Source organism: Atta colombica, unplaced genomic scaffold (assembly GCF_001594045.1).
Source record: "Atta colombica isolate Treedump-2 unplaced genomic scaffold, Acol1.0 scaffold135, whole genome shotgun sequence".
Taxonomy (NCBI): domain Eukaryota; kingdom Metazoa; phylum Arthropoda; class Insecta; order Hymenoptera; family Formicidae; genus Atta; species Atta colombica.
Genome location: NW_017259223.1, coordinates 369,164 through 380,665, shown reverse-complemented (window position 1 = coordinate 380,665; position 11,502 = coordinate 369,164). Strand labels below are relative to the sequence as shown.

The 11,502-nt window shown below is 41.8% G+C and overlaps 1 protein-coding gene across 3 annotated transcripts in view; it reads left to right on the top strand.

The window, feature by feature from the left end:
- The window catches only part of LOC108684523 (CREB-binding protein), a 20,801-nt gene extending 9,305 nt beyond the window's left edge, over nt 1–11,496 (top strand). Inside the window, exons 7-25 of one of the 3 annotated variants that reach the window (XM_018188884.1) lie at nt 349–686; nt 920–1,129; nt 1,329–1,692; nt 1,796–1,968; nt 2,341–4,148; nt 4,234–4,391; nt 5,608–5,688; nt 5,776–5,910; nt 6,073–6,549; nt 6,752–6,917; nt 7,162–7,338; nt 7,433–7,663; nt 7,777–8,007; nt 8,085–8,204; nt 8,281–8,582; nt 8,964–9,377; nt 9,522–9,840; nt 9,921–10,332; nt 10,426–11,496. In XM_018188884.1, the coding sequence (XP_018044373.1) occupies nt 349–686; nt 920–1,129; nt 1,329–1,692; nt 1,796–1,968; nt 2,341–4,148; nt 4,234–4,391; nt 5,608–5,688; nt 5,776–5,910; nt 6,073–6,549; nt 6,752–6,917; nt 7,162–7,338; nt 7,433–7,663; nt 7,777–8,007; nt 8,085–8,204; nt 8,281–8,582; nt 8,964–9,377; nt 9,522–9,840; nt 9,921–10,332; nt 10,426–10,907 (6,598 nt within the window). In that variant the 3' untranslated portion in view covers nt 10,908–11,496. Of the gene's footprint in view, nt 1–348; nt 687–919; nt 1,130–1,280; nt 1,693–1,795; nt 1,969–2,340; nt 4,149–4,233; nt 4,392–5,571; nt 5,689–5,775; nt 5,911–6,072; nt 6,550–6,751; nt 6,918–7,161; nt 7,339–7,432; nt 7,664–7,776; nt 8,008–8,084; nt 8,205–8,280; nt 8,583–8,963; nt 9,378–9,521; nt 9,841–9,920; nt 10,333–10,425 lie in introns of those variants that run through there. The other 2 variants (XM_018188883.1, XM_018188882.1) reach the window with 2 other exon arrangements.
- The last annotated feature ends 6 nt before the right edge of the window (nt 11,497–11,502 follow it).

The following is an 11,502-nucleotide window of genomic DNA, read 5'->3' as shown; positions in this document are numbered from 1 at the left end:
ATATATATATATATATATATATAAAATTTGAACAAAATTTGGAACTTGTTGCAATATCTCCGTTCATAAGGTAAATAGAAAAAAAATAAATGCACTTTCATTATACAATTCGGATACAAACTATTGATTGACCATACATAAAATTTGATCGTCACAATCATTATTGAGATATAATAATTGAGGTCTCGAAAAACTCACCGCTCCACATAAAGATACACTGTACTGTCTTGCGCTAAAACGCTACGCGTTTTTTCTTAGTGCCGAGTAACATGATTTATAATAATACAGAAACACTACCGTGTCTCTGGATTATTATAAATCATGTTACTTGTTGTAATGCCTTCGCTCAATAACTTTGTTCGATTTAGGCGCAAAATCGACACCAGATCCAGAAAAATGTAGACTCATACAGCAACAATTGGTGCTACTTTTACATGCGCATAAATGCCAGCGACGCGAGAGTCAAGTGAACGGCGAGATGAGACAGTGCACCTTGCCAGACTGTAAAACCATGAAAAATGTTTTGAATCATATGACGAACTGTCAAGCTGGTAAAACTTGTACGGTGCCTCACTGTAGCATGTCTAGGCAAATTATCAGTCATTGGAAACATTGTAACCGAAGTGATTGCCCAGTTTGCTTGCCGATAAAACAAGCAAATAAGAATAGGACTAATTCTGCGCAAGGTAATTTGAAAATATTTGTGTCACTTTAATATTTCAGCGATTCTCCGAAAATTCTTCAAAAAACGTAAACACATCTTATGATTTTCTTAGAAAGTAAAACTTTAATAATGCAAAGGAATAAAATGTATTTACGTTTTTTTTATAGTTCTTGGTTTAGCAGTTATTTCAAACGGTATTTATCTGGAGATATTCTATACATTTACATTATGTACATATTCTTTTTTTATCAATAGCGCCCGCAATTCAACCAAATAATCAGCCAAATACAAGTCCATCTGAAATGAGAAGGGCTTATGAAGCTTTAGGGATCCAATGTCCAACAACGACACCGGGAATCTTGCCCGGTCAAGGCGTTGGAAGAGGCGTCAGAATGCCAGCTCCCGGCATGGCGGGTCCTCCAGGAGCACTGGGCAACGTTAGATTAGCGCAACCTCAAACACAGGGTGAGTTGCATGATATTTTATATTAACTGTTTATTTTTTTCAATTGTAAAACATTTTATAAAATTTATTGTATGTATTGTATAAAATTATATTTTGTTATATTAAATATTTTTTTATATTCTGCTAAAAGTATAAAATATGATTTGTATAGATTTTTACGAGAAAAGCAACAAGCGATGGGCGCCCATGTGTGTTTCAGCTGCACCGGGACAGTCTGTAGTCGGTGCTGGACAACAAGTAGTCGCTCCGAATGTATCTCTTCCTCTAAATTCCGATCCTAGCACGGTCGGAGTAGCCGGCAATCAGACAGTACCGACGACCGGACCTACATCCGCCGCAGCAGCGGCTGCTGCCAATATACAGCAATCTGTTAATATGCAAACATTGTTCGGACTGAACGAGTCTGGACAACCTGGTGTGATAGGCGGAGAAAATAGATTAGCAAATCTGCAGCTTCCAGGTGGTCTTCAACCCGGACAAGTCACTGCGACGCCGGTGCAAGGAACAAAGGAATGGCATTTGTCCGTCACTCCTGATCTCAGGAACCATCTCGTTCATAAATTGTTAGTGAAAATTTTATTATATATGATGAATTTTATTATATACTTTTCGAAACTTATCGAGCTATAACTCAGTACGTTATAGCATGTGTCTAATTTTTTTTAGAGTTCAAGCGATATTCCCGACTCCCGATCCACAAGCCATGCTCGATAAAAGAATGCACAACTTAGTTGCGTACGCGAGGAAGGTAGAAGGCGACATGTATGAAATGGCTAACTCTCGGTCGGAATACTATCATCTGTTGGCCGAAAAAATTTACAAGATTCAAAAAGAACTTGGTAAGTAATACAATTTCAACACATTGAAACATTTTTAATGCTAATTTTATTTTTATTTAAAAATCATTTTAAGTAATAGCCGTCTTAAGATACTAGTACAAGTTTGTGATTAGGCCGACATTTTGAAGATTATTTTAAATAAAAGAACGGCCTAACTTACGTAGACCATGTTCAAGTTTTTTTTTTGTCATTAACATATTTTTTTAATGAGAATATAATTTTATATATATATATATATATGTGTGCATGCGTGCGTGCGTGTGTTATACATATTTTAGTTAATCAATTCTTTAAAAAACAAACTTTTTTCTTTTTAAATTAACATGTATCTAAGTACTACTTATTCTAAGCCCGATTTGTCGAATAACGTAGATGAAAAACGACAAAAACGAAAGGAACAGCAACAGCTACAAGCACAACAGCAACAGCAGCAGCAACAACCAACGCAACCACCGGGTACATCTGGTCCTGGATTAAGGCCATGTGCGCCTCCAAATGTAGGTACCGTTATGCCAGGGGCATCGAAACCTGTCGGGACAGTACCACCTACCTTACGAAGCCACTCACCGAGTATGGGTCAACTGGCAACGATACCAGCGATGACTATCCAACAGCACAATAGGATGCAGTTCCCACAGCAGGCGCAACAACAGCAGGCCCAACAGCAACAGGTGCAAGCTCAGCAGCAAATACAGCAGCAGCAGCAACAAGGCATCCTGGTCGGTCCTCCCGGTCCTAGCCCAAACGGACAATCCACATCCAACGCCAATATGGTGCCTAATCCTGGACTGAGTCCATTTGGACCTCAAATGTCCCAGGCTAATCTCACGACCACTACTGCATCTAACAACGCGACGACTAGTCAATTCCCGACATCCAATGGCACGACTGCCGGTTTACCTAACAGTTCTCCTATTCAGAACCAGCATCAATTTCCCGATCTCATGAAAGTCAGACTAGCGCAAGCCCAGGCTCAAGCAGCGCAACAACAGCAACAACAGCAGCAGCAGCAGCAACAGCAAAGTCAGCAACAACCACAACCGACAAATGCTCCCAGCCAGGTCGGTACTCCAGCAACATCGATTCCACAAACACCATCACCGTTTAGTGGTATGCAGCAACCAAGTGCACAGCAGCCGCAGCAACAGCCGCAACAACAATCGAATCAACAATTTCCAACTCGGCCATTGTCAGCTACCACGCCTAATGACAATGGTATTGCAACATCGACACCACAGACGATACCACCGCCTGCATCCAGCGGACCAAGTCCAACGGGTGGCGTACCCACGACGACTACGGGTACGACTAACGGACCTCAGTCGACCACGTCCACACCAAACACACCACTGGTACCGTCGTTAATGACGCCAAATCAAACGGTGTCTTCCGCATCGAACCAAACGCCTCCCCATTCCGGCCCAACACCATCCCCAGCCGGCCTTGCAAGTCTTGGCAAAGGTATGACCTCGCAAGAACGAGCAGCACTAAACACTCCACGTAGTACATCCATGTCCTCGCAAATGGCTGCCATTACAGCAGCGCTGGATCGTGACAATTCACCCAGTCCGCCGATGAATAATAACAAAGGTAAGCTGGATTCCATCAAGGAGGAAATAAAGATGGAGATCAAACAAGAACCACCGGACGAGCCACAGAATCATAGAATGGATGGTAAAAGTGTGAACAATGAGATTATTATCAAAACCGAGCCAAAGACCGAACCAATGGAGGAGGGCTCGAATGAAGCAACCGTAAAGGAAGAGCCTGGCATTAAAGAGGAGAGCATGACTCCTGTGTCCAGTCAAGATACGACTACCTCTGACATCAAACCCTTGGTGCCAGAACCAATTCAACCGAGTGGCACGTCTACTGACAAGAAGAAGTGCTTGTTCAAGCCTGATGAATTGCGCCAGGCATTGATGCCGACGTTGGAAAAGTTATATCGACAAGATCCTGAGAGCATTCCGTTCCGACAACCGGTAGATCCTCAGGCATTGGGTATACCGGATTATCCGACTATCGTGAAGAAGCCGATGGATCTATCGACGATCAAGAAGAAACTTGACACGGAGAAGTACAGCGATCCGTGGGAGTACGTCGACGACGTGTGGATGATGTTTGATAATGCTTGGCTGTATAATCGCAAGACTTCTCGAGTTTATAGATATTGCACCAAGGTAATGTTTATCTGATGATATTAACATGCGATACATGCTTTATACGTTCGAGTCTAATTTATTTTTCTCCTTTTTTCAAACGCAGCTCTCGGAAGTGTTCGAGCAGGAGATAGACCCCGTGATGCAGGCACTGGGTTATTGTTGCGGCAGAAAGTATACATTCAACCCGCAGGTACTCTGTTGCTATGGCAAGCAGCTTTGTACGATACCTAGGGATGCAAAGTATTATTCGTATCAAAACAGGTCAGTGCACAGTTACATTCAAGTATATATTGAATTATAATGCATAGAGAACTATTGACGTGAGAGAATACGTTATTTGAAGATACTAATGCTTAAAATGTTAATATTGTATTAATGCTGAATCTATCAAAATATTAATACATAGATATATTCTAACTTTAAGTCGAAGTTTAGTTAATCCATTATATTACTTTTGTTAATCTAAATCGATTGAGCATGTGAGAAATGGCATTTTAAGTATTATGTTACATTAGCAGTTTGAACATTTCTGTAATTAGAGCGTGCACAATGGGGACACGTTTGCAGTATTTTGTAACATCTAGTAGTGACTTTTACGTTTTAAGTAATGTTCTGTACGGCTCTGCCATGCTTATAGGGCATTTGAAGAACGGTGATCCCCGCGTATTCATCTTCTGTAGACCCTTTTAATATGAAAGTGTCCTATCGCTGAATACGCTAAATTAAATTGACAGGTTAATTAACTTGCTTTTGACAATAAATGTAAAAGCAGGTCAGTCCCCTGAACTACACTTTTTTGAAGCTATATGTACGAATTTTCTTTCGTATTAAACTCACGCACTTAAAGTTTGTGTAATGTATAGTTGCGCATATACTTAAAGGATGTGTATCATTTTATACTATAAAATGTAGCGTTAAAGTTCTAAAATTGAAGAAAGTTACAGCGTAAGGAACGTTTATTGATCGCTGGATATAAATGGCTTTACATAGCCTTTTGGTATGTGCGATTAGGATTTAGAAAATGACGTATAAATTGATATTTTTTTAACATTGGCACTGTTCTCTTCTTTGTATGTCTTCGCCCATGGGTTGCGCACGCATACACAAATCCTTGTTTGCCGCTTACTTCTTGTGTTGCCTGCGACCTTGCTTCTTTTCGACTCTACGAAATACTTGATTCTGGAAAAAACTGTAATCGAAAAAAAACCCAAACGATGCCTTTCCACGGTCTTTCGAAACTGAAATCGGATCCGAAACAATTGGCCATTGCATGCATGTGTAATTACCAAAAAAAATTGATTGTACATATATAAAAAAAAAAACACTTGCCGAAATTGACGGAAACTCAATATGCCGAAACTTGGACACACATTTGGAATAAATTGGCCGTCGTACATCGAATTTACATAATAAAACCGTACACACGGCGCCGATATAATAGTGGTCTTCTAAAGGGAATTGGTCTTCTTTCCGACAGATACACCTTCTGTCAGAAATGTTTCAACGACATTCCTGGTGACACAGTGACGTTGGGAGACGATCCAACGCAGCCTCAAACGTAAGTGATGTCAAACAATTAACGCGTGTAATCTTTGTTAACATTATTCCGATCCGACGGTCTATATGACATCTTTGTTCCTCATAGTGCTATCAAGAAGGAACAGTTCCAGGAAATGAAGAATGATCACTTAGAATTAGAGCCTTTTGTAACCTGTACGGACTGTGGTAGGAGAGTACATCAAATTTGTGTGCTCCATATGGAAGCAATCTGGCCATTAGGGTAAATAATTTTATTTTATCAAAACTATAATCGCGAAAAGATTTGACGAATTATGTTTTCTTTCTATTAAAATAAAATACGTTCGCATTGTTTACTGCCTTTTCAAGTTTGATAAAGTTATAAAATATTTCGCATACTTAGAAGTTACTTTCCCTTTGACAGATTTACCTGTGATAATTGCTTAAAGAAGAAGGGACAGAAACGCAAAGAGAATAAGTTCAACGCCAAACGATTGCCCGTAACGAAACTCGGCACATACATCGAGACGCGCGTAAATAATTTCTTGAAGAAGAAGGAAGCGGGCGCCGGTGAGGTCGCGATCAGAGTGGTCGCATCCAGCGACAAGGTGGTCGAGGTCAAACCCGGGATGCGAAGTAGATTCGTCGAGAACGGTGACATGCCCGGCGAATTCCCATACCGCGCGAAAGCATTGTTCGCGTTCGAGGAGGTCGATGGCACCGACGTCTGTTTTTTCGGTATGCACGTGCAGGAATACGGAAGCGAATGTACGCCGCCTAACACCAGACGAGTTTACATCGCGTATCTGGATTCTGTCCACTTCTTCCGGCCTAGACAATTTCGAACGGCTGTGTATCACGAGATTCTTCTTGGATATCTCGATTATGCAAAGCAGCTTGGGTAAGTTTATCCAAGCAAAAAGACAAATTATAATTGAAGTAATTTACAATGTACATAATAAAAACCTAATATATAATATTATATCTAATATAATATTATATTTAAGATAATATAATATGAATAAGATAATATAATATAAAGATAATATAATATGAATTTTACATTAAAAAAATATATAAAGAAGAAAAATGTGAAATTACAGGTACACTATGGCTCACATTTGGGCTTGTCCACCTTCCGAAGGGGACGATTATATCTTCCACTGCCATCCCGCAGAACAAAAAATACCAAAGCCTAAGAGATTGCAGGAGTGGTACAAGAAAATGTTGGACAAGGGAATGGTCGAAAGAATCGTGCTTGACTACAAGGTTAGCAGATAAATTCATAGATTTTTGATAGATCTAGTCTCTTGTGTTTCCGTTACGTGTCGCGGTATCGTATCGGTGTCAAATGAGACTTAAAGAAACGTCTGTAGCGAAGCTAGTGTTCTTGTTACAGTTATATAGCAATGAACATAGGATTTGCAGACGATATTTTTTTGCATTTTGACTATTTACGCATGTATCTCTCTATTTTAAAACAGAAATATATAAATGAAACATTTGTATGCAGGACATCTTAAAACAAGCCATGGAAGATAGGCTTTCATCTGCGGCGGATCTACCATATTTTGAGGGCGACTTTTGGCCGAATGTGTTGGAAGAAAGTATTAAAGAATTAGATCAGGAAGAGGAAGAGAAACGTAAACAAGCTGAAGCGGCGGAAGCAGCCGCTGCTGCGGCAAACGCGGTAAGTTCTAGAAAATAAATAATGTTTCTACTTGCTTGCAATAATCACGTTTTTCGTCTTATATGTTTATATCCCCGATCTCGTATCTTTTCAGATATTTTCACTGTCCGAAGACGCGGAAACTCCAGACGGTAAAAAGAAGGGTCAGAAAAAGGCGAAGAAATCTAACAAATCTAAAGCGAATCAAAGGAAAAATAGCAAGAAATCGAATACTCCTCAAACTGGCAATGATCTTTCCGCGAAAATCTTTGCTACTATGGAAAAGCACAAAGAAGTGTTTTTTGTCATTAGGTTGCACAGCGCTCAAAGTGCAGCCAGTTTGGCAGTAAGTATTTTCCGTGTTGTACATTTCTTTTCCTCTGAAAACATGATGCATGCGATTATTAATTTTTATTTAAATTTTAAATTTAAATTTTATTTTAAATTTATCTTTTTTAGCCTATCCAAGATCCCGATCCTGTTATCAATTGTGATCTAATGGATGGTCGTGACGCGTTTCTCACGATGGCAAGGGAAAGGCATTACGAATTTTCATCACTTAGAAGAGCAAAGTTCAGTTCCATGTCTATGCTATACGAATTACATAATCAAGGCCAAGACAAATTTGTTTACACTTGTAATAACTGTAAAAGTCATGTGGAGACTAGATACCATTGTACAGTTTGTGATGTACGTATAAGATTATTTGGAAAAAAGTACTTTTGTTTCTTTTCATAACTTTTACTCTAACTCCAATTTTATGACAGGATTTCGATTTATGTGTGAGTTGTAAAGATAAAGACGGTCACCCGCATCCGATGGAAAAACTTGGCTTTGATTTGGATGATGGCTCTTCACCGGCTGATGCCAAACAAACGAATCCACAGGTAATTTATCTTCTGAAAATATTGTTGTAATAAGCCTATAATGTGCTCATGTATCTTTTTTATTTCTGCAATGTAGGAGGCCAGGAAATTATCGATACAGAGATGCATTCAGTCATTGGTGCATGCTTGTCAATGTAGAGATGCCAATTGTCGTTTACCGAGTTGTCAGAAAATGAAACGAGTAGTTATGCATACGAAGAACTGCAAGAGAAAGACAAATGGTGGTTGTCCCATTTGTAAACAGTTAATTGCGTTGTGTTGTTATCATGCAAAGCACTGCCAAGAGACTAAATGTCTCGTTCCATTCTGCTCTAACATCAAGCATAAGATAAAGCAGCAACAATTACAACAACGGTTACAGCAAGCGCAGTTACTTAGGTTAGTAAAGTTGTCGACTTGTATATATTATTGCACTAATGCAAAAATATATTCTATTGTCTTTTATTTCAAGCATTGTTCTATCTATTTTTATTAAATAGCGAATCCTAGAATGCTATCTAAACTAAAACGCGTGAACATATTTTGATTTTTTTGCATATCTTTGCATGTTGTCTTTATTTTTTTAATTTGCTATTAAGCTTTATTCCTCAATTCTTAATATCATTTACTTTCTGAATAATAGCGTTATAAATTATCTTATTTTCTATTTACTTTTAAACTTAAATAAAAACTTACTATCTGCTTAATTATACTGTATCTGTCTATCAAACTTTTATATATCGAAAACGTTAGTCAATATTTGTGTTTATTTGTGTATAGGAGACGAATGGCTGTGATGAATACGAGGCCCACTGGACCTGTAGCAATGCAGACCGGACAACAGACCTCAAACGTTGCCATGTCGACTGGAGTCGCTATGAAACCTGGTGTTAGCACATCGAATTTGCCAACACCACATCAACCAGGTATCGGATTAAAGCCCGGAACGCAGACTCCTCCCGCTCATGTTCTACAAGTGGTGAAGCAGGTGCAGGAAGAGGCAGCGAGACAACAAGCACCACATTCAGTTAGTTATGGTAAGGTAACACCGGGCGGTGGTGTTGGTGTGGGTGTCGGCGTAGGAGGTCAAACTGGCGGGGTAATGCCGCCACCTCAGATGCAACGGCCGTTGCCGGTTCAGATGCCGAATCCCAGCGGCACTCATCTCATTCCGATGGATCAATGGACAGCGAGGTATTTATTTAAATTCCTATTTTATATCCTAATAAATTCCTATTTTTCATCATTAACTTTGGCAAATAAATTATAATCGAAAAATCAAAATAGAACACGGTTTCTGTGTATTCCTATGAGATAGCGTGTTCTTTTATCTTTTAGTAGGTACCAGTCGAATACAGTGATGCAACAAAATCCCAATTTGGCGCGACAGCAGACACCGCAACAGCTGATGCAACAACAGCAGCAACAACAGCATCAGGCTCAACCGGGAATGGGAATGGGTGCGCAAATGGCACGGCAACCGGGCGTAATCGGGCCGGTTGGACAAGTCGGTCCGCAGGCAAGTACTATGCACAAGCATGCTCTGCAACAGCTAATGCAAACTCTCAGGAGCCCGCACACGCCTGACCAGCAGAACCAGATACTTCAAATATTGAAGAGCAATCCACCGTTAATGGCCGCCTTCATCAAGCAACGAGTGAGTTGATTGACATTTTAAAAAATATCATACATTTGTTGTTACGCGCAGATTTGACTACTGATCTTCTTAATAAAAAGGCGCTTGTCCATCAGCAACAACCTGGTCAGCATGGTGGGGGTGTCGGCGGCCCATTGGGGCCTAATCAACCTCAACAACAACAACCTGGTTTGCAGCATATGATGTCTCAACAGCAGCAATCGCAGCAGCAGCAACCGCAACAGCAGACGCAGCAGCAACAACAGCAAGGTAGATTGCAAATACAGATGCTGACACAGCAGGCGCAACAACAACAGCCAGTGCAAGCGCAGTCGCAATGGTATAAGCAACAGATGCTGGTGATGCAGCAGAGGCAACAGCAGGTGGCTCAACAGCAGCAGCAGCAGCAGCAACAACAGCAGCAGCAGCAGCAGCAACAGCAGCAGCAGCAGCCGTTCACTCAACCTCCGGCGCCACCATACGGTCAACAGCGACCTATACGGCCGCTTCTTGGTAATTACATGACCCATCGTAATTACTTAGGAAACAGTGGGGCTGTAGTACGTAGTGTGTTTTCTCGACACCAAAACTTGCCCAACTCCCTAGGTTACGGCGGTTTCAACGAACAGGGCTACGGTCAGCCAGGTCTGAAACCTACTCCGCCGCCCGTGCCCTCGCCGCAAGGCGTCATGGGTCCGCCGGGGATCTCCGTGCAACAACAGTTGATGCAGTCAGTTCGTTCGCCACCGCCCATCCGATCTCCGCAGCCCAACCCCTCGCCGCGACCTGTCCCTTCCCCTCGTAATCAACCGGTACCGTCGCCGCGATCGGGTCCGGTGCCATCGCCGCATCATCATCCGCCTCACGGCACGCCGACACATTCGCCGGCTCACGAGCTCGGCGGCGGTCCTAGCGAAATGATGCTTTCGCAGCTGGGTGGCGGTCCAGGTGCGCCCACCGGCCATCCCGCCACTATGCCTCATCATCCCTCGCCGGCGCCGGCGCCCACGAATGGCGGCGCAGACGCCAACGAGGTAACGCCGATGACGCCGCAGGACCAACTCTCCAAGTTCGTCGAGGGGTTGTAGTGACTGTTACGAACGATCACATCGGTCGATGGTTATGTAAGTGTTTCCCTTAACGGAGACGACAACGGCGGCGCTCGGATGGCTGCGACCGTCCGCGTCGCGTGAATTTATAAATAATACGAAACGTTCACGGAATTATGAAAACATTAGATAATTAATCTTGAAACTCGCGCGCGCGCGCGCCAATAGAGACTGAAAGAGAAAGCCTGTGACGCGCGTACCATCAAATTTTGCCGAGCGATTGAGCCTGACACGCCTGGGGGTTTGGAACACCTCTAGGACCGCAGGATAGTTTCCGATTTCGCGATCCTCAATGTTGCGAACAAACGTTTCGGTTCGCGCGCGCGTGTATATATCTTCTCTTTCAATTTTCTACATTATGCGATACGTCGAAAGACAAGAGGGAAAAATAACGCGATGTTGGTGCTTTTTAATTCTTCTCGGCCTGGCTCAAATAGACTCAAAATTGTTTTCGTCCTTGGTCGAGAAAGAAAGAGATATGAAAATCGGTAGTACGAGAAGGAACGAAAGACTAAAGCGAAACTGTCGAAAGATCATTATTTACGTATCCTCCACTCGTATCCTCCAGAGCCCC